At 41.9% G+C, this 23,009-nt stretch overlaps 3 protein-coding genes across 9 annotated transcripts in view; all 3 read right to left on the bottom strand.

Moving 5' to 3' along the window:
* Positions 1-3,823: 3,823 nt before the first annotated feature.
* gng10 (guanine nucleotide binding protein (G protein), gamma 10) lies at positions 3,824-9,030 on the bottom strand. Of its 2 annotated transcripts, none has more exons than XM_014139017.2 (3): positions 8,751-9,030; positions 8,049-8,175; positions 3,824-4,464 (listed from the first exon to the last, which is right to left on the bottom strand). In XM_014139017.2, the coding sequence occupies exons 1-2, from the start codon at positions 8,829-8,831 to the stop codon at positions 8,050-8,052; spliced, it is 207 nt and encodes a 68-aa protein (XP_013994492.1). In that variant the 5' UTR covers positions 8,832-9,030; the 3' UTR covers positions 3,824-4,464; position 8,049. The 2 variants fall into 2 exon arrangements, with proteins under 2 accessions (XP_013994492.1, XP_013994491.1); XM_014139016.2 differs by lacking the exon at positions 3,824-4,464 and adding an exon at positions 5,419-7,129.
* A 3,262-nt stretch (positions 9,031-12,292) lies between these two features.
* dnajc25 (DnaJ (Hsp40) homolog, subfamily C, member 25) lies at positions 12,293-15,518 on the bottom strand. Its single transcript, NM_001141337.1, is given in 4 exon segments — positions 12,293-12,515; positions 13,648-14,118; positions 14,319-14,471; positions 15,196-15,518. Coding segments are annotated over 4 exon segments (1,044 nt in total). The 5' UTR covers positions 15,493-15,518; the 3' UTR covers positions 12,293-12,392.
* Positions 15,519-19,909: 4,391 nt separating this feature from the next.
* LOC106568568 (YTH domain-containing protein 1) overlaps positions 19,910-23,009 on the bottom strand; it is a 39,328-nt gene continuing 36,228 nt past the window's right edge. For 4 of the 6 annotated variants that reach the window (XM_014139013.2, XM_014139014.2, XM_014139010.2 and 1 more), the window contains exons 14-15: positions 21,373-21,561; positions 19,910-20,876 (exon numbers count right to left, since the gene is read on the bottom strand). In XM_014139013.2, coding sequence (XP_013994488.1) covers positions 20,670-20,876; positions 21,373-21,561 — 396 coding nt within the window. In that variant the 3' untranslated portion in view covers positions 19,910-20,669. The remainder of the gene's footprint in view (positions 20,877-21,372; positions 21,562-23,009) is intronic. The other 2 variants (XM_014139015.2, XM_014139012.2) reach the window with 1 other exon arrangement.

The following is a 23,009-nucleotide window of genomic DNA, read 5'->3' as shown; positions in this document are numbered from 1 at the left end:
CGGGAGGAGGAGAGACCAGAGAAGGCTCAGACCCCGTAACGGGAGGAGGAGAGAACAGAGAAGGCTCAGACCCCGTAACGGGAGGAGGAGAGAACAGAGAAGGCTCAGACCCCGTAACGGGAGGAGGAGAGAACAGAGAAGGCTCAGACCCCGTAACGGGAGGAGGAGAGAACAGAGAAGGCTCAGACCCCGTAACGGGAGGAGGAGAGAACAGAGAAGGCTCGGCCTCTAACTCCCACTCGCTGCCTAATGGGGAGAACCGGTTGAAAGTTTCTGTCGGCTGAATGAGCGACACCGGTTGAGCATTCCTACAGCGTTTCCCTCCAGAAGCCATGAGAAAGATGTCCGGCTGCGGGGACCATGCGAGGGGGTTTATACTAACGTTACTATCTGTACTTACTGGTGCCACAGACGCTGTTTCATCCTTTCCTACACTGAAATTGCCCTTGCCTAACGATTGCGTCTGAAGCTGGGCTTGCAGCACAGCTATCCTTGCCGTAAGGCGATCGTTCTCCTGTATATTATAAGTACAACGACTGCAATTAGAAGGCATCATGTTAATGTTACTTAGCTTCGGCTGTTTGAAGTCCTGACGAACCATGTCCAGATAAAACCTCCGGGGTGAAAAAGTTGAATTAAAAAAGTTGAGTGAGTGAAAAACTAAAAATATAAACGGTAATTAAAAAGTACAAGCCGTAAAGTTGTCAGGTAGCAAAGTAAGATCGGCAACAAAACGCACAGCAGCACGTAAACAAGTAATAGGGGAGAGTGGGGTAAGTTGAGCCACTTTTTACATTTAGTATCACCAGGTCAAGGAAAATAAAATAGTATTCTGACTAACAAAAAAAATCTACAGAAATACTGTATCTACATATATTTCAGGATGTTGTGGATCCCTGGAAATGATCACAATTCATGTAAACAAATGTTCTGAAAATATAGGTTGTCCTAAAAAAGGGGTTTCCTGGCACAAATGACCCGGGTATTACATTGGGACAGGAAGTTGAGCATCGGGACAGGGACTTGAGCATCGGGACAGTGAGTTGAGTATCGGGACAGTGAGTTGAGCATCGGGACAGGGAGTTGAGCATCGGGACAGGGGTGGTTGAGTATCGGGACAGGAAGTTGAGCATTGGGACAGGGCGAGTTGAGCATCGGGACAGTGAGTTGAGTATTGGGACAGAGAGTTGAGCATTGGGACAGGAAGTTGAGCATCGGGACAGGAAGTTGAGCATCGGGACAGTGAGTTGAGCATCGGGACAGGGAGTTGAGCATCGGGACAGGGGTGGTTGAGTATCGGGACAGGAAGTTGAGCATTGGGACAGGGCGAGTTGAGTATCGGGACAGGGTTAGTTGAGCATTGGGACAGGGAGTTGAGTATCGGGACAGTGCATTGAGCATTGGGACGAGTCCTTTATCGACATAACCTGAAAGGTCGCTCAGCAAGGAAGAAGCCACTGCTCCAAAAACCACCATAAAAAAGCCAGACTACGGTTTGCAACTGCACATGGGAACAAAGATCATACTTTTTGGAGAAATGTCCTCTGGTTTGAGGAAACAAAAATAGAACTGTTTGGCCATAATGACCATCGTTATGTTTGGAGGAAAAAGGGGGAGGCTTGCAAGCCGAAGAACACCATCCCAACCATGAAGCACGGGGGTGGAAGTATCATGTTGTGCGGGTGCTTTGCTGCAGGAGGGACTGGTGCACTTCACAAAATAGATGGCTTCATGAGGCAGGAAAATTATGTGGATATATTGAAGCAACATCTCAAGACATCAATCAGGAAGTTTAAGCTTGGTCGCAAATGGGTCTTCCAAATGGACAATTTTTTATAAATTTTTTATTTCACCTTTATTTAACCAGGTAGGCTAGTTGAGAACAAGTTCTCATTTACAACTGCGACCTGGCCAATATAAAGCAAAGCAGTGTGACACAAACAACAACACAGAGTTACACATGGAATAAACAAACATACAGTCAATAACACAATAGAGAAAAAAGTCTATATACAGTGTGCGCAAATGAGGTAAGATAAGGGAGTGTCACGTCCTGACCATAGTAAGCTGTTATTTTCTATGGTAGAGTAGGTCAGGGCGTGACAGGGGGGTTTTCTAGTTTAGTTTTTTCTATGTTGTTATGTTCTAGTTTTGTATTTCTATGTTGGGTTGTTCTAGTTTTGTATTTCTATGTTGGGCTTTGTTTGGGATGATCTCCAATTAGAGGCAGCTGGTCATCGTTGTCTCTAATTGGAGGTCATATTTAAGTTGGTGTTTGTCCCACCTGGGTTTGTGGGAAATACATTTTGAGTTGTGTATGTTTCACGGTTTGTTGTTTTGTTTATTCAGGTTTATTTTGTATGTATTGCAGAGTTTCACAGTTTAATAAAGAATTATGTGGAACGAGAATCACGCTGCACTTTGGTCCGCTCCTTTCGACAACCCGTGACAGGGAGGTTGGCAATAAATAGGCCATAGTGGCAAAATAATTACAATTTAGCAATGACCCCCAAGCATACTTCCAAAGTTGTGGCAAAATGCCTTAAGGACAACCAAGTCAAGGTATTGGAGTGGCCATCACAAAGCCCTGACCTCAATCCCATAGAAAATTTGTGGGCAAAACTGAAAAAGTGTGTTGCGAGCAAGGAGGCCTACAAACCTGAGTCAGTTAAACCAGCTCTGTCAGGAGGAATGGGCCAAAATTCACCCAACTTATTGTGGGAAGCTTGTGGAAGGCTACCCGAAACGTTTGACCCAAGTTAAACAATTTAAAGGCAATGCTACCAAATACTAATTGAGTGTATGTAAACTTCTGACCCACTGGGAATGTGATGAAAGAAATAAAAACTGAAATAAATCATTCTCTCTACTATTATTCTGACATTTCACATTCTTAAAAAGGTCAACTGGGCTAAAAATGGACCAGCCCATCTGCATTTTCCCGAAATGCCAGATTGCTAATCCGCCCCTGTTCTTTAGAATGATAGTTTATTGTAATATCATCAACGGTTCTTTAGCATAATTGTAGGCCTTTGTTGGAGAAAGGAGTGCCTCAGAGAAGGACTAGCTTACATTTTAAGTTGTTTAGAAGCTGTTAAGTTTGATTTAGGAGAACAAGAAGAAAAATGAAATTTTGTGTTTGTTGTCAAGTTTCATGTTATCTTCATGAACAAATCATTTAATTCAACTCTTAACCAAACCTCCTTGTATTCATGGTATGCATGACTTGTAATTGGGAATGTACTTTTTGGATTCTTGGAGCCGTTGGGAGTTTCCAAAACACTCACACACAAACACTCCCCTTCTCTCTCTCTCTTACTCTCTTTCACACACACACACACAAACACACAAACAATTGCTTCGTCGTGCATGTTGTATGACTTCAGAGAGATTGTCCATTGTCCGTGAGAATGAGGCAATACTCGGCGTGTAGTAGATGTTGCCATAATAAGTATCGGTGGAAACTGCCAGAGGAGGAGCTCAGGTCAAGTGACATCATGAGGACACATATCCAGGTCACATGACATCATGAGCACACGTATCCAGGTCACATGACATCACGAGGACACATATCCAGGTCCCATGATGACACATATCCATTGGAGCAACAGGTGAGTTCACATTAGTCACACAGACTATTATGAGATGTGGCCATAGTGGCTGGTGGGGCGTTTACTCATTCAGTACATTTTAACTGGGCGTTACCAAAATAGGTCTGTATACCATCAATAGAAATCATTTCAGATCATTTCACATAAATAGTTAATCAAACACGTTTTGGTTAAACATTATTTTATTAATTTACACACAAACAGGCCACATGTGATACTAAAACATGTTTATTATTGAGTTTAGACATCATATTTAAAAATTCAACAGTGCACAGTTGGTAGAGCATGGTGTTTGCAACGCCAGGGTTGTGGGTTCGATTCCCACGGGGGGGCCAGCACAGGAAAACAAATGTATGAAATTGTATGAAATGTATGCATTCACTACTGTAAGTCGCTCTGGATAAGAGCGTCTGCTAAATGACTAAAATGTAAAAAATGTAAATATTTGAACGATACCAAACAGACAGGTAACAATCAACCAAAATTAATCTATGCAGCACGTTGGATTGTTCACTAAACATTTGCCTTTCTGGTGCACTTAAAACAACCTCTAGAATATCTGACTGTTGTACATCTAGCAACACTCAAGACTTTGTCCTCTTGTAAAATAATGTCCTGTCTTCATCTGGTTTAATCTCATCCACTAATGTCTGTTTTACAGTAATGTCTGTTTTACAGTAATGTCTGTTCCTCACCAGGATGGACATATTAATATACAACTATATGATGGAACAGCTACAATACATACAGTTGTAACCTAGTGCCTTTAGGGGTAGGAAGTGTTTTATGATACTAAAGGTGTCCATCTTGTGGTGAATTGAAAGGGTTGCAGAATTTTCCATCGATAACTAGCCTGGTAAGAAGAAAAAAAAAAGGTATATTGTTTTGAAGGAGGAGCCTGTATATGAAAAAAAATAAAAAATAACATCCTTTAAATACATGGAGAAATTCCACTTAAAACTGAACCCGATGGAGGATGTTTATGAATGGCCTTGACCTATGGGAGGAGGTCAGAGAACTGGCAGTGTGGTGCCAGGACAACAACCTCTCACTCAATGTGAGCAAGACAAAAGAGCTGATCGTGGACTACAGGAAAAGGCGGGTCGAACAGGTCCCCATTCTCATCGATGGGGCTGTAGTGGAGCAGGTTGAGAGCTTCAAGTTCCTTGGTGTCCACATCACCAACAAACTATCATGGTCCAAACATACCAAGACAGTCGTGAAGAGGGCACGACAAAACCTTTTCCCCTTCAGGAGACTGAAAATATTTGGCATGGGTCCTGAGATCCTCAAAAGGTTCTACAGCTGCAACATCGAGAGCACCCTGACCAGTTGCATCACCGCCTGGTATGGCAACTGCTCGGCCTCCGACCGTAAGGCGCTACAGAGGGTAGTGCGTACGACGCAGTACATCACTGGGGCCAAGCTTCCTGCAATCCAGGACCTCTATACCAGGCGGTGTCAGAGGAAAGCCCATAAAATTGTCAGAGACTTCAGTCCCCCAAGTCATAGTTTTCTCTGCTACCGCGCGGCAAGCGGTACCGGAGCGCCAAGTCTAGGACCAAAAGGCTCCTCAACAGCTTCTATCTCCCCAAGACATAAGACTGCTGAACAATTAATCAAATCGCCACCGGACAATTTACAATGACCCCCCCCCTCCCTTTTTTACACTGCTGCTACTCTCTGTTTATCATGTATGCATAGTCACTTCACCCCCACCTACATGTACAGATTACCTCTAACCGGTACCCCTGCACATTGACTTGGTACCGGAGCCCCCTGTTTATAGCCTCGTTATCGTTATTCTTATTGCGTTACTTTTTATTAGTACTTTTTATTTTAGTCTACTTGGTAAATATTTTCTTAACTCTTGAATTGCACTGTTGGTTAAAGGGCTTGTAAATAAGCATTTCACTGTAAAGTCTACACTTGTTGTATTCGGGCGTATGTGACAAATAAAGTTTTATTTGCTCCCCGAAAAACCAGAAGTACTGTAAGTCAGCGTTTTCTGTTGTGGTGTAACCAGGCTGGTAAGAAGAAATAGGCTAACCTGCATCAGCAGACATGTTGAAATGACATTACCCTCTACTGGGAAAACCACTAATAACAATCATTAATGAGGGAATCTGGGATTCACACAACAATGGCTATATGCCAATTAGAAGCCTGATTTAAGTTTTTCCACTCGGAGACAGGAAGAAGCGATGGCAATAATGAGTGTGTTTGTAACGTTTGTGGGCATGTTAGGCGTCCTTGCGAAAGAGAACTTTGGTCCCTGGACACACGACTGCCGCTCTTGTATCAAACAGGATATGGCAAAAATAACGCTATGTCCCAAATGGATCCCTATTCCCTATATATAGTGCACTACTTTAGACCAGAGATCCTATGGAACCCTATTCCCTATATATAGTGCACTACTTTAGACCAGAGATCCTATGGAACCCTATTCCCTATATATAGTGCACTACTTTAGACCAGAGCCCTATGGAACCCTATTCCCTATATATAGTACACTACTTTTGACCAGAGCCCTATTGAACCCTATTCCCTATATATAGTACACTACTTTTGACCAGAGCCCTATGGAACCCTATTCCCTATATATAGTACACTACTTTTGACCAGAGCCCTATGGAACCCTATTCCCTATATATAGTACACTACTTTTGACCAGAGCCCTATGGGCCATAAGGTGCCATTTAGGACACGTTCTAAGTTAAAGGGAAAGGGAAGTCACAGTAACTTCCTGCGGTCAGGGGCTCTGTTGACAGTGGATGGTGGCAGAAACATCCGTCCATGGGTGGAAAGTGCTTTCCTTGGTATCAGTTACAGCTTTTCCATGACGTTAAAAGAAACCGATCAAGTTCAAGTCCTTGGCTGTTGTCCCGTCTCAGCACAACATATTTTATGTTGTGAATTAACTGAAAGTAACTGAAAATAACTGGAATTCCATGTGAATTATAAGTATCTTTGGCGAGTTTAAAACAGGAAGACCTAGCTTCCTGTCACTGACTATAAGCGGTTTCCATTAAGCGTCGACGTCTCAACAACAGGAAAGGAAGGAGTTTTACGATTCCGAGGCAGTGTCGAGCCCGACCCCGACTTAAAACATCTCTTCAGTTTAAGATGATGCGATGCAAAAAAACAAAAGCAATTACTAAAGAACAACGTAACAACGTAACTACAGCAGCGTTCGACCTAATTCACAGCTCCTGTATAAGATCAAGTTCCTTTCAAATGTTACCAAACTCGTAAAAAAAAAAATAAATGAAGAAATTATAACTTTGGGACTAAAAATACTAACATCCAAGAAACAAATATAAAAAAGGAGCTCCATATACAAACATATTATAACTTCATATGATATATATTATTAAAGAAACATGACAAAGCCACGTGGCACAAGAGAAAATATATCTATCTCTCAAATTAATGCAATCTGATCACTTTTCCATCGTTTTTGGATTCCAACATAAGTTTTCCTCTGTGTGATTCCAGCGCTTTTGTGTCCTGTCCTGCAAAAAAACACAAATAACATACATATATAAAATATATATATATATATATATATATATATATATATATATATATATATATACACACACATATATATATTTTAAAGGAGGATAGAAAGCGCTATAGCCCTTTGTAGATGAGAAGTTGCTCTTGGGTTAAGGGGTTCATTGGTCATCAAAAACAAGGACCAAGACAGAAGGTACTTCATAATATTTAGTTGTATTCCCCCTCTCTGAAGAACCCACAGGCCCCTGCATAGGTCCCCCAGCCTAGGCCCTGTCCTAAAGTAGTGCACTATATATAGGGAATAGGGTTCCATTGGGCTCTGGTCTAAAGTAGTGCACTATATAGGGAATAGGGTTCCATAGGGCTCTGGCCTAAAGTAGTGCACTATATAGGGAATAGGGTTCCATAGGGCTCTGGTCAAAAGTAGTGCACTATATAGGGAATAGGGTTCCATAGGGCTCTGGCCTAAAGTAGTGCACTATATAGGGAATAGGGTTCCATAGGGCTCTGGTCAAAAGTAGTGCACTATATAGGGAATAGGGTTCCATAGGGCTCTGGTCTAAAGTAGTGCACTATATAGGGAATAGGGTTCCATAGGGCTCTGGTCAAAAGTAGTGCACTATATAGGGAATAGGGTTCCATAGGATCTCTGGTGTAAAGTAGTGCACTATATAGGGAATAGGGTTCCATAGGATCTCTGGTGTAAAGTAGTGCACTATATAGGGAATAGGGTTCCATAGGGCTCTGGTCTAAAGTAGTGCACTATATAGGGAATAGGGTTCTATAGGGCTCTGGCCTAAAGTAGTGCACTATATAGGGAATAGGGTTCCATAGGGCTCTGGTCTAAAGTAGTGCACTATATAGGGAATAGCCCTGCCATAATGAGATGTAACATAGACAAGAGTTTAGTACCTTAGAACAAGTTACAGGATCGTGGTTCTCTGAAGGGGTTGGAGCCTGTGGGAACTCCAACCAGCAGAGCATCTTTAGCTGCATTCTGATGGCAGTACTGCTGGAGCTCTGCCGCTGCCTGAGACACCTGGGGGAACAATTAGTGTTTAAATGCTTAATAGGGTCTGTGAAGTAAAAAATGATGTTCCAATCATGTTTTCTATCATATGTGTACAACAGCTGATGAAACTAACACTGTAAAAAGTGGGGGGTAAAAAATACGATCAGCGTTATTTCCTGATAGTTTCTGGTTTAAGATCGATAGGACACCAAATCATAACTCTATTGTCATTTTTTTTACCTGCAGTGACCCGTTTAATATCATCAAGCAATAATTTCCTATAATTAATGAAACTGCAGACAATGAATTAATGAATGATATAATGCCATGCCATGGTAAATCACTTTCTATTTAGGAAACATCAAGGACAATTTTGGTCGACGACTTTCAACGCCTTTTTTTTCACAGCATCAGTCACATCACAGTGGACCACAGAAGAGCTGTGTGAAACAGATACCGTAGACTAACTAACTGGAATGCCATCATCACCCACACGTTTACAATCACCGTTTGAAATGACATGCGCTAAATACACCCTAAATCTATCCTACGGAAAAGCTTTTCTGCCCGTCTTTCTTTAAGAAGATGTTCTTTTATTTTACCTTAATCCGTTCCAAACTGGCTTCGAGTTTCAGCTGTTCTACGAGTCGACGCATGTTGGACACGTTGGAATTAGACGTCATGCTGATGATTTCTTTCTTTAATTCGTGTTTTTTGTTGTTGTTAAATTGTTTGAGAAACTATTAGAAATATTGACGGGAAACGGCGCTTTCTGGACTGGTAAAAAGAAGAAGAAGAAGAAGAAGAAAAAAAATTCACTTCCCAAACTTTTGAAGCAGGAAGCCACATCCTCAGATGGGGAGGACCAGGGGCGTCATGCAACTCAGACATCTGAGGGGGTAGAAGCATCGTGCTCGTTTTCCTTGGAATTAAAAAAAAAAAAAAAACATGTATTTATTTCTAGACACCTAGCAATTGTATGAAGTTGGCTAGCAAGCCCAGATAGGTTCCCAAACTCCCATCCTCATAACTAGTTACCAAAAAGCCATTTCAGGCTATAAATCAATTTAGAATAGCTAGCTTGTCTAACAATCTTAGCTGGCATGTCTTTAATAGGTTGGTAGACTTTAGAAAAGCGAGCAATAACTAAATTAACTGAATAAGACATGCATTCCTTTACTTATTTTTTTTTTACCCTTGAATGGAATTTGTTAAAAAATGCAACAACAACAAAACGTCTTTAAACTGTATAGCTGATCAATGCACCATCATACCAGGTCATTTAATGCTTAAAAACAATAAGATACTTGGCCAAAGAAGTGCCCTTTCTTACTGATCTCTACAGCTTCCGTTCAAAACAAATCCTGTGAAATAACGTCAACACATACTACTGGAGGAGTTACTGGCTAGCTTAGCTAACAAACTAGCTAGGTCGGTTGCGGTGTGCATGACCAGAATGACATGTTGACGAACCACCCAAAAAAAAAATTGTTAGAACATAGAGAAAAGGGTGGAGTTGGACAGTTATTTTAATTTTTTTTGTGCCCAAATTCGAACTTTAACAGATCAAATCTGAGGGGGCATTTGCCCTTGTGCCCATGCTCCCTATGGCTATGACGCCTCTGGGGAGGACCACGTAGAGAGCTGAGCTCCGGGGCTGCTGGATCTCCAGACCCAAAAATAAAATCAGGCTCTCAGAGGCCCGCAGCTGCAGTGTTGGCACCACATTTGCATTGGCATCTTTATGTTTTGCATCTGACAGGTACAGTTGAAGTCGGAAGTTTACATACACTTAGGTTGGAGTACTTAAAACTCGTTTTTCAACCACTTCACAAATTTCTTGTTAACAAACTATACCTGTGGATGTATTTCAAGGCCTACCTTCAAACTCAGTGCCTCTTTGCTTGACATCATGGGAAAATCAAAAGAAATCAGCCAAGACCTCAGAAAAAAGATTGTAGACCTCCACAAGTCTGGTTCATCCTTGGGAGCAATTTCCAAATGCCTGAAGGTACCACGTTCATCTGTACAAACAATAATACGCAAGTATAAACACCATGGGACCACGCAGCCATCATATCGCTCAGGAAGGAGATGCGTTCCGTCTCCTAGAGATGAACGTACTTTGGTGCGAAAAGTGCAAATCAATCCCAGAACAACAGCAAAGGACATGGTGAAGATGCTGGAGGAAACAGGTACAAAAGTATCTATAGCCATAATAAAACAAGTCCTTTATCGACATAACCTGAAAGGCCGCTCAGCAAGGAAGAAGCCACTGCTCCAAAACTGCCATAAAAAAGCCAGACTACGGTTTGCAACTGCACATGGGGATAAAGATCGTACTTTTTGGAGAAATGTCCTCTGGTCTGATGAAACAAAAATAGAACTGTTTGGCCATAATGACCATCGTTATGTTTGGAGGAAAAAGGGGGAGGCTTGCAAACTGAAGAAAACCATCCCAACCGTGAAGCACGGGGGTGGCAGCATCATGTTGTGCGGGTGCTTTGCTGCAGGAGGGACTGGTGCACTTCACAAGATAGATGGCTTCATGAGGCAGGAAAATTATGTGGATATATTGAAGCAACATCTCAAGACATCAGTCAGGAAGTTTAAGCTTGGTCGCAAATGGGTCTTCCAAATGAACAATGACCCCAAGCACACTTCCAAAGTTGTGGCAAAATGGCTTAAGGACAACCAAGTCAAGGTATTGGAGTGGCCATCACAAAGCCCTGACCTCAATCCTATAGAAAACTTTGTGGGCAAAACTGAAAATTGTGTGCGAGCACAGAGGCCTACAAACCTGACTTAGTTACACCAGCTCTGTCAGTAGGAATGGGCCAAAATTCACCCAACTTATTGTGGGAAGCTTGATGAAGGCTACCCGAAACGTTTGACCCAAGTTAAAACATTTAAAGGCAATGCTACCAAATACTAACTGAGTGAATGTAAACTTCTGACCCACTGGGAATGTGATGAAAGAAGTAAAAGCTGAAATAAATCATTCTCTCTACTATTATTCTGACATTTCACATTCTTAAAATAAAGCAGTGATCCTAACTGACCTAAAACAGGGAATTTTTACTAGGATTAAAATGTCAGGAATTGTGAAAAACGGAGTTAAAATGTATTTGGCTAAGGTGTATGTAAACTTCCGACTTCAACTGTATATGAAAAAAATATCCAGAAAGTTAAAATATATAATTTTTAATATTTAAGGAGGGTTGGGGGGTTATGAATACTTTGTATAATTTGGTGTACCGGTACTTTCAATGGTGATTCAAAACAGCCTTCCCATGTAAGAAAATGCATACAAAGACATATGTCATTCAGATACATTACGGGGAGGTTTGCCCGACCCAGATGAGAACTGTACCTTTATTTAACTAGGCAAGTCAGTTAAGAACAAATTCTTATTTACAATGAAGACCTACACCCGGCCAAACCCTAACCAGGACGACACTGGGGTCAATTGTGCGCCGCCCTATGGGACTCCCGATCACGGCCGGTTGTGATACAGCCCAGGATTGAACCAGGGTCTGTAGTGACGCCCTCTAGCACTGTGATGCAGTGCCTTAGACCGCTCCACCACTCAGGAGGCCCCCAATGGTTCATGGACCAACGGAGACCAGAACCTAATCTGGGTCTGATGGGACGACAGTTCAGATCAGAGACAGACGAGCAGCTACTACGGACTACACAACCTTGGGTTGTGTCCCAAACGACATTTGGTACTGTAGGCTTCATACTAAGAGCAGGTTTCGGATACACTTTCTTACAGGTAGAACGCTGAAAGACCATTTTATGAAAGGCAGCACTTATATCAGCAGTGAGTACGCCGCAAAAGGCTTCCGTATACCTTATTAAAAGCTATTATAATACCGTTCACCTTAAAATGTCCCCAATCCGAGAGGAAAGAGGTTGAACAAGAGGGTTATCTCTCGCCAAACTCTGTCCAAAATAAGATCAATGCATTTCTATGGGCTTAAGCAGACCAAAGATGATTGCCTGCCGGGACAACGACTCCTGTTGTTAGGGCTGAGACATGAGCATCTCATCATTATATAAAGATCTCTGCCCCGATAGAATATCTCTGAAAATAATGTTACTGTTCCAAACAAACAGACATTATTGTTAAATCGTCTGTATAAACATCATCAGTGGATTTATTCACAAATACACAGGTATACAAACAGTGTGACTGTATAACAGGCACAAGTCAGGTGTGATTATTGATAGGCATGTTGTCAATCGTCAATAAAAGTGAGTCGCCCGGGTCCTTCATTCTTCATCCACCGTCGATACCTCTTCCACCTGGGGTCCAGGGCCATCTTCGTCTTCATCTCTTCCTCCTCCTCCTCCTTGTACACCTGTACAACAACAGTAAACAATAGAACTATAGAAACACATTCAGAAATCATTTGGGGGTTTTTAAATCTGTAAGCATTTCCCATTATTGTCAGTCTGTTTCTGTCCCCCCCCCCCCTTGCCAAACACGGAGTTGGCAAAACATCTATATGTTGTAATCTACATCGTAATACATGGTGCAAAGCTTCACACTGCTACAATTACTACAACTATACTATTACAACTACAACTATACTACTATAAATATCCCTCTACTGCAACAACTACTACAACTATACTATTACAACTATACTACTACAAATATCCCTCTACTACAACTATACTGCTACAACTACTACAACTATACTATTACAACTATACTACTACAAATATCCCTCTACTACAACTATAGTGCTACGACTACTACAACTATACTATTACAACTATACTACTACAAATATCCCCCTACTACAACTATACTGCTACAGCTACTACAACTATACTATTACAACGAAAACTATACTACTACAAATATCCCTCTACTACAACTATTCTACTACTATACTACTACAAATATCCTAATACTACTACAACTATACTACTACAAATATCCCTCTACTACAACTATACTACTACTACAAATATCCTAATACTACTACAACTATACTACTACTGTTACTAGCTACTACACCTATACTACTACTACAGCGTTACTACTACAACTATACCAGTGATACTACTACTACTAGCTACTATAATACTACAACAACTTCTTCTGCCCCCCCCCCCACTACTACTACTACTACCACTACTACTACTACTACTACTACCACCACTACTACTACCACCACTACTACTACCACCACTACCACTACTACTACTACTACTACTACTACTACTACTACTACTACCACTACTACTACTACTACCACCACTACTACTACCACCACTACCACCACTACTACCACCACAGACCTCTAGTTGTCTTTGATCCAGAGTTGCCTCTCCAGTAAGGTGTCTCTCTGCCCCCCCACCACCACCACTACTACCACTACTACTACTACCACTACCACCACCACTACTACTACTACTACTACTACTACTACTACTACTACCACTACTACCACCACTACTACCACTACTACCACTACAGACCTCATAGTTGTATTTGATCCAGAGTTGCCTCTCCAGTAAGGTGTCTCTCTGCTCCTCCTCCAGACTGTCAAACTGAGACTGAGACATCTTCATGTTCTTCCTGATGATGTACAGCTTCTCCTGGTCTCCGTATTCCTCTCTGCAGATGGTGAACCGGTAGGTCCACTTACAGTACCAGACCACATAGGCACACAGGAAGTAAGGGAACAGGACAATCTTACAGAGTAGGATGTCCAAGATTTTAGGTTTCTGGTAACCTCCCTTAATGTCAATCTTGTTCTTGATGATGTCACGGATGATCTCTTCTTCCTGTTCCCGGATCTCCTCTTTGGACCGTCGGTTCTTGCCCTTCTCTTTTGTCTTGTTCAGGAGACCCAGCTGCTTGGCTATCTCTGTGGCCTGGATACGGTACCGGGGGACCGTTGATAGGTAGGCGATGGCTTCAGCGTAGCTGGCCCACCAACTGTAGTACTGAAGGAGGAAAACGGTTAGAATGTTTCCCAAATGGCAACCTATTCCCTATTCAGTGCCCTTCTTTTGACCAGAGCCCTATAGACATGAAAAAGGTTGCCACATGGGACTCTTTGGTTTTAGTGTGGAAACAGTTTCTATTGAAATAAATATTTCATTTAGCCAAGTGACTTTGAGAATACGTGAAGATACGACTGTACCTGAAAGATTGATATAGCAACCACGGTCACCAGAATGACAATCCGTACGTCCACTTTAGGTGCCAGTCGTCTCCTGTAGTAGGTGTAGTAGTGGCTGTAGTACTCTTCAGGGTTGTCCAGCATGTAGTCATAATCTCTACGGGAGTCTTCATCCTGATACACAGGAGGAAATGGGTCTTATCTTCACCTTCATATGACAAACGATTACGACCACTAGATAACAGGCCTAGTAACAACACAAGTTACAAGAAGATTATTAAAAAAAAATATATATATATATATAACCTTTATTTAACTAGGCAAGTCAGTTAAGAACAAATTCTCATTTACAATGACGGCCTACCAGGGAACAGTGGGTTAACTGCCTTGTTCAGGTGCAGAACGACTGATTTTTACCTTGTCAGCTCGGGGATAACCACTAGACTACCTGCCTCCCCCTCTAACCACTAGGCTACCTGCCCCTTATCAGAATGATTTACATCTGTATGTATATATCAAGCATCTCAGAGTAGGAGTGCTTACTGAGGATCAGTTTTGCCTTTTAGATTACAACAAACAAGAGAATATGGCCATGGGGGGGTCCTGATCAGCACCCCCCACTTTAAGAAGCAGGACAGACATACCTGCTCTACCTTTCTCAGGATACTACTACTGTAGCTACGTGAAAAGGGATGATGATACTGATCACTTTACTGTGAGTCTCTTCAGATCTACGCAGTAAATAGTCATTGACAGTATTGGTATATTATAAACCAAAACCGTTCAAATTGACTGCGGGCCTTTGATTCAGAGGTTAGAGAAAAGTGGCACATTGGCAATACAACATAAGTTGACGGCTGACGAAATGGAGGTCTATCTGTCTGGTTCCTCCACTTACCTTCAGAGTTTCATACGCAGTTGCAATGAGCAAAAATTTTTGATGAGCACTTTCACGTGTCTCGCCAGCAAGACTTGAAAATCTATCTGGGTGATACTTTCTGGCCAGCTGTCTGTATGCACGACCTATGTCGGATTTCACCGCTTCTCTCGGTACTCCGAGTACATCGTAACAAATCTCCGTGCCACAATAAAGTCCCTCGATAAGCGCCGTGGCAGAGGGTATGAACCCCCCCAAAAAGAATAAAATGCCTATCCATTGACCAAAGTGTCGCCCAGTCTCCATGGGCGCAGCCATTTCACTCTCGTCACAAGTTCTTCTTCGTGTTGCTTTCGTGCAGACTAGACGTTATGTTGGGTATTGCTGCCTGTCGCAGTTTGGAAAGTGTACTGCACATTTATTCACACAAAAAAGAAGGGGAAGAGAGTAATTACACCGCTATCTAACCTAGAGTGACCACATTTCCCAGATTGTACGGGACAGTCCCGCAACCAAACAATCATGTCCCGCATTTTATAAACATATTCAAATACCACAAAAGATAAGTCGATTTCTCCCGTATTTCAGTCAGATATTAAGACCTGTGTCTTGCAGTCACGTTGCGCGTATGAATATCTATAAAGATGTGGCAGAAATTTGACCAACTGACTTGTTGGAAAGGTGGCATCCTATGACGGTGCCACGTTGAAACGCACTGAGCTCTTCAGTCAGGCCATTCTACTGCCCGTGTTTGTCTATGGAGATTGCATGGCTGTATGCTCGATGTTATACCTGTCAGCAACAGGTGTGATCATAAATAGCCGAATCCACTAATTTGAAGGGGTATTCACATACTTTTGTACATACAGTGCATTTGGAAAGTATTCAGACCACAAATTGTTACGTTACAACCTTATTCTATAATTGATTAAATCGTTTTTTCCCCTTCATCAATCTACACAATACCCCATAATGACATCACAATACCCCATAATGACATCACAATACCCCATAATGACATCACAATACCCCATAATGACATCACAATACCACATAATGACAAAGTAAAAACTGTATTTTTTTGGTGTGCAAATGTACATATATGAAAAAATTATATTACATTTACATAAGTATTCAGACCCTTTAATCAGTACTTTGTTGAAACACCTTTGGGAGCGATTACAGCCCCGACTCTTCTTGGGTATGACGCTACAAGCTTGGCACAAATGTATTTGGGGAGTTTCTTCTCTGGAGATCCTCTCAAGCTTTCAGGTTGGATGGGGAGCATCGCTGCACAGTCTTTTTCAGATCTCTCCAGAGATGTTTGATCGGGTTCAAGTCCGGGTTCTGGCTGGGCAACTCAAGGACATTCAGTGACTTGCCCCGAAGCCACTCCTGTGTTGTCTTGGCTGCGTGCTTAGGGTCGTTGTCCTGTTGGAAGGTGAAACTTCACCTCAGTCTGAGGTCCTGAGCGCTCTGGAGCAGGTTTTCATCAAGGAACTCTGTACTTTGGTCCATTCATCTTTCCCTCAATCCTGACTAGTCTCCCAGTACCTGCCGCATGATGCTGCCACCGCCATGCTTCACCGTAGGGATTCGTAGGTTTCCTCCAGACGTGACGCTTGGCATTCAAGCCAAATAGTTCAGTCTTGGTTTCATCAGACCAGAATCTTGTGTCTCATTGTCTGAGAGTCTTTAGGTGCTGTTTGGCAAACTCCAAGCGGGCTGTGATGTGCCTTTTACTGAGGAGTGGCTTCCATCTGGCCACTCTACCATAAAGGCCTGATTGGTGGAGTGCTGCAGAGGTGGTTGTCCTTCTGGAAGGTTCTCCCATCTCGGTCACCTCCCTGACCAATGCCCTTCTCCCCCAATTGCTCAATTTGGCCGGGCAGCCAGCTCTAGGAAGAGTCTTGGTGGTTCCTAACTTCTTCCATTTAAGAATGATGGAGGCCACTGTGTTCTTGAGGACCTTCTACTTCAAATCAGTGTAGATGAAGGGGAGGAGACAGGTTAAAGAAGGATTTTTAAGCCTTGAGACAATGGAGACATGGATTGTGTATGGTGTGCCATTCAGAGGGTGAATGGGCAAGATAAAATATTTAAGTGCCTTCGAACAGGGTATGGTAGTAGGTGAACTGCAACTTTGCTGGGTTTTCCAACACTCAACAGTTTCCCGTGTGTGTCAAGAATGGTCCATCACCCAAAGGACATCCAGCCAACTGGACACAACTGTGGGAATCATTGGAGTCAACATGGGCCAGCATCCCTGTGGAACGCTTCATGATTCCGATGAATTGAGGCTGTTCTGTGTGGCAAAGGAGAGGGGGGGGGACTCAATATTAGGAAGGTGTTCCTAATGTTTTGTATAGTCAATGTATAAACCCTGGATTTCTGACGTTATGTATTGGAGGACACCGGTTGGCCATATTGACACTCCCCAATAGGAGCAATCCTCCACAGACGGGTTGGCTGACAGCGTTGCCGGAAGCCGTGCTTTATGACGCTGAACGACCAGATCGCTAACAACAATGACAAGAGCTGTCATGTGGGGAATCATAGGTGGCTCTTTTACATTTTTATTTTTTTTTAGATAAAACTTGATAATTTTGATCATTTAAAACTAAATCTTGTTCTTGATAATACAGTCAAAACAAGACGTGTTAACGATGTATTTGAGAGACATGTGCTCACTGTGCAAATGTATTTATGTTTTCAATAAACATTTCGGAGACTAAATATTGTTTAGGCCTACAATGTTGTCAACAATCTAATCCAACCTGTCTGTTGTGGCCCATAGTTGTGCCCGAGTCGGTTTTGGTCGCTAAACAACAAACTCAGCTATAAAGGAATGTGAGGAAATTCTACAGTATTTCTATGAAATGTTTCAAGGACAAAATTACAGGCATTTTTTGTTGTTGTGTGTGTTGGGGACAGTAACATTAGTAATCTCTAGAAAAATATATACTTTAAAAACAGGGGTTCTTAAACTTTTTCAGCCTGGGACACAAATTATAAATGCTGTGTTTTCCTGGGACCCAAGCTTAGGAAAATATGAAACTATTTGTAAATATCGGTACATTTCATTGCCCTTATGCCTAAACAAACACAAATAACAATGAAATTAAATATTCATATAAATATATATATTAATGTTTACATTCCCCCATTAAAAACACTCTTACATATCTGTAAGGGTTGCTGATCATTTCTACAGTAAGATGTACAGTAGGCCTGATCATTTCTACAGTAAGATGTACAGTAGGCCTGATCATTTCTACAGTAAGATGTACAGTAGGCCTGACCATTTGTCATCTGTACTGTTACCTAGGGTTGCACCATCAGTAACTAGCTAGCTTGCTGTGGCTAATGTTAGCCATTAGCTGTGCGATTTATAAGACCAGGGGATTGTTTGCATATACTATTATGAGAGATAGTACTGCCTTATTTCTGCTTATCATCACCTGTTATAAAGTGACAATGCCTTGCTAGCTGACTTATTTTTCACAGTGGAAGCCCGTTTCCTGAATCATTCTGCCCAGTTCTGAAAGAACTCCTTGGGTTTACCATCATACTGTGGACATTTTGTCAGGACTTGTCGTTTTATTAATTTGTTCTGTTTTGAGACTCGTTACTAAAGGTTATGCACTTCCGTTACTAAAAGGTTATGCACTTCCGTTACTAAAAGGTTATGCACTTCCGTTACTAAAAGTTACGCACTTCCGTTACTAAAAGTTACGCACTTCCGTTACTAAAAGTTACGCACTTCCGTTACTAAAGGTTATGCACTTCCGTTACTAAAAGTTATGCACTTCCGTTACTAAAAGTTATGCACTTCCATTACTAAAAGTTAAGCACTTCCTGGCGCTCCTCGTTATTTCTCAGTTTGTATGAAAGAGAGAGAGAGAGAAACTCATCGCTGTATTTGCGTTTTCATAATTGATCTGAGTCAGAACTTGTGGCTAGTGTGAGTCCATTTGATGCCGGCGGTGAGTGATGGCGAGTCGGTGACTGACAGGGCATCATCTGCTGCTGAACCACGGCGCTGAGTGCGCAGATCTTCAACCAAACCGCAGGGGGAAAAAAGATCTGGTGAACCGCGAACCACACGGGCATTTCCCTCTCACACCGCCGCCGAGCAGAGACGCCGCCGCCGCCGCCGAGCAGAGACCGCAGACGTTTACTCTGACCCACCATTAACACCCAAACGTTAATAAAGCCGCTTTAAAAAAGGTTGACTCAGCGTAATGACGTCGCCACCAGCAGCACCGTAAAAACGTCGCCCAGTCACACAGAGAGAAAGGGGGAAACCTCGTCATCTGCACAACAACGTGTTCAATTGAAATGTCTTCCGCATTTAACCCAACCCCTGTAAATCAGGGGGGTTTTTGGGGGGGGCTGCCTTAATCTACGTCATCGGTACCAGGGGAGCAGTAGTTGTTGAGGGTTAACTGCCTTGTTCAAGGGCAGAGCGGCAGATTTTTTCACACCTTGTCCGGTCGAGGAATCGAACCAGCAACCTTTCGGTTATTGGCCCAACGTGCTTAACCGCTAGGCTTTCTGCACAGGGTCACTTTACACTCTTACAGGTGTCTGTAATAAAAATAAAAATGTGCCAAAAAACAAAATACATAGTTTTACAATGATGGGGGGGGAGAGAGAGCCAAGATGGAGGTTCGATGGCTTCGACACATCGCCCTCCTATCAGTATGTACCAATCACTGATTACCACCGATGGTCAACGTGATGTATAGCTTTTTATTATACTTCAACACGCAAAGGTGTTATGACTGGTTTCATAAAAGGTTTGAATGCCTTAAAAATATACTCAGTTCTGAGTAAAAAACAGTTTCTATAAAAGTGAATCAATCCAGACCAGTCTTTTACTTAGCAACTTTCGACAGTAGTAAAATACACAGTATTTTTGTTGTACAAAACATTATACCTTTTTCCTCTCCCCCTGAGCAAACATCTCTCATCGCCTTACAGCACTGATTAGAGTCTGGATTTAAACTTCAGAAAATAACGATCTAGACAGACAATATTGTTTTTTTTTGCTTCTGGACCAGTCAAACACTAGAAAAAAACTAAAATGGCTTCAAACTAAAAGACCAGTTAAAAAGGGACTTGGCTACAACAGATTCAGTACAACTCAATTATACCCCTTTAAGTAGCAATATCTTAATTATGAACCATGTACAATTATGAACAACATAAAAGACAATACGGCATTTAAAAACATTTAAAGTCATTACTGTCCGTCTGGGTCTAAGGAAGAAACAAAAATAAAAGTAACATCACATCTGGAATAGTTTTGACGCTCCAAACCACTTCTCCTGTTATTGCCTTCGTTCAGTTACACTGCATTCATGATACACATGAGCGGATGACTTGGCAACATAATGTAAAACAAAAATAATAATTACACAAATCACTTAAAAAAGATAACTCTGTAAAAAGAAACTAACGCAGGACTTGCAGTTTGATTTAGTCCCTGATTATCTCCTGTAACGGCCCCTCTCTTTCTCCTTCTCCCTTTCCCTGATCCTGTCTCTCTCCCGGTCGCGTCCGCGATCTCGGTCCCGTCGGGCGTCTCTGGGCCGTTCTCGCTCCCTCTGCCTGTCTCGTTCCCGTGGGCGGCTGCGGCGACTGGTCACAGCCTGGGTCCGTCTCAGGAAGTCATCCACTCGCATGTCATAGTCGTGCTGCAGAGGGAGAGAGAGAGATGGTGGTGCTCACTAGTTATACTCTCTCTGGACATTAACACATTTAAGTGAACATTTGATATGTGAATGGGTAATGCACAGTCCTTCTGTTGGGTAGGCTGGGCACCGGACACCTATCAAGTATGAGCTCAAGTGGAGCAAAACAACTTATAACACCTGTATTGTAACTAAATGAAACATTTTTCACAGTTTCGTCGTATGGTAAAACAAGTGGTCACTAGTAAGGTAAGGGAACACCATCTCGCTCCAAACAAGAGGTGCATGAGGAGCAAACTGAAGTGACGAAGATATCCAGCAACTCAGTGGAAGTTGATAAAAACGCTTCTTTATTGATAAAAAAATTAAAATAATAATAATAATAATTCAGCCCTTAAGTGTACATTTGTAATTTTTTTTTGCGTTTAAAAAAAATTTAAAATCAACTTCCACTGCCCTCCAAGTGTTAATGAATTTCCTCTTTAAAACAAGTAATCACATCAGAGCAGACAGAAATAAGCTTCACCAGGCTGGAGCTAAAGGAGCGGACAAGTCTCTTCTCTCTGAAGCGGGCTTCGTGTGGTACAGGGTGTTGCCCAGCATAGGGTGGGTGTGACTGGGGAGGAGGAGGAGGATGGTGCTGGTAGAACGGGTGATGAGGAGGTTGCTCCATCCCAGGGTACTGTGCCTAGAGATGAAAAGGCACAATCTTATTAGATTTATACAATTAAAAGTGGCCAGTGTGATGCAGATAAACTATTCACCAAAAAAATATATATATATAAAAAAAAAGGTAGGAGCAGATCAGCCTATTATATTACAGAAGGTCGCATACGGCGACCTGTTTCGACCAATCAGGTCTTTCGTTTAGCTGCATTTTTCTCTTTTGATTTATCAAACCATAGAGATGTAGATATATGAAACTAGATAGATATGTATCAACACTACACACACACACACACACACACACACACACACACACAGCAGTATGTGGACACCCCTTCAAAAATATTGGGCCATTTCAGCCACGCCCATTGCTGACAGGTTTATACAGTACAGACACTGATCTGAAACACTGCTATGTTCAAGTCTAAAACCGGATTGGTGCACATTACGAATAGAGGAAGTTAAAAAAAACAAAGACATTCTTAGCTAACAGTTGGCCAGAGATTCTAAAACTTTGAAAAGGCAAGATAACTACCGTCCAAATTAACAAAGTCAGAAGGATCTCCTCCTTTATTTGGGGAAAGACATATCTTAAGGATATCACCAGAAACAATTGTCAAGTAAAACAAAAATATAGCTCAGTGGTTGTGCAGTAAGTGGAAGCAGAGAGCTGCAGTGAGAAGGAATCAAGTGAATCAGCTGGTTTAATTAACATCAATCTGTACTGCAGTTAGAAGTGAATCAGCTCCTATGGTTTTACACTGCAGTTAGGAGCGGATTCATTTGACTCCTAACTGCAGTATAAAACCATAGGAGCTGATTCATTTGACTCCTTCTACGGTTTTATACTGCAGTTAGGAGTCAAATGAATCAGCTCCTATGGTTTTATACTGCAGGTAGAAGTGAATCAAGTGAATCAGCTCCTATGGTTTAATTAACATCAATCTGTGCCAAAGCACTTAGTACATCATAGACATCAAGTGGTTGAAGTGAAAATAAAATCTGTTAGTCGGTTAGTGCATTATTCAATCTGTTCTGAGGTGACCACTCCCTCTAGTGGAATGAGATATTCAGAGACTATCATTTCAAACAGGTGGCCTGCTGAAGCAAAAATGGTTATTAAAAGCACCACAAAAATGTCAATTTTGTCTGGTATGGGACCAGAGGCAGTCAAATATTTGACCACTTTCCAGAAGTTGGCTGGATTACCACCACTCTCTGATATACAATTCAAGGAATATGTTGATATTGTTTAAAAAAAAAAAAAAAAAAAATCAGGGATAGACATCTATTTCTCAAAATGTCCGAAAGACAGCCAATCAGATGTAGAATCAGTCTGTCTAGTCTTAGCCCAAGATGCATTTCTTTCCTGTAATTTCTCAGGCAATTCATGCGTAAACCGAGGATTAGCTCAGTCTTTTACCTTTAGCCTTTTGTATGGTGCATGTTTATCTGCAACATAGTTAAAAA

The sequence above is a fragment of the Salmo salar genome, chromosome ssa13 (assembly GCF_905237065.1).
Source record: "Salmo salar chromosome ssa13, Ssal_v3.1, whole genome shotgun sequence".
Classification (NCBI taxonomy): domain Eukaryota; kingdom Metazoa; phylum Chordata; class Actinopteri; order Salmoniformes; family Salmonidae; genus Salmo; species Salmo salar.
Note: the sequence above shows the minus strand (reverse complement) of the source record. Positions and strands in the feature narration are given on the sequence as shown.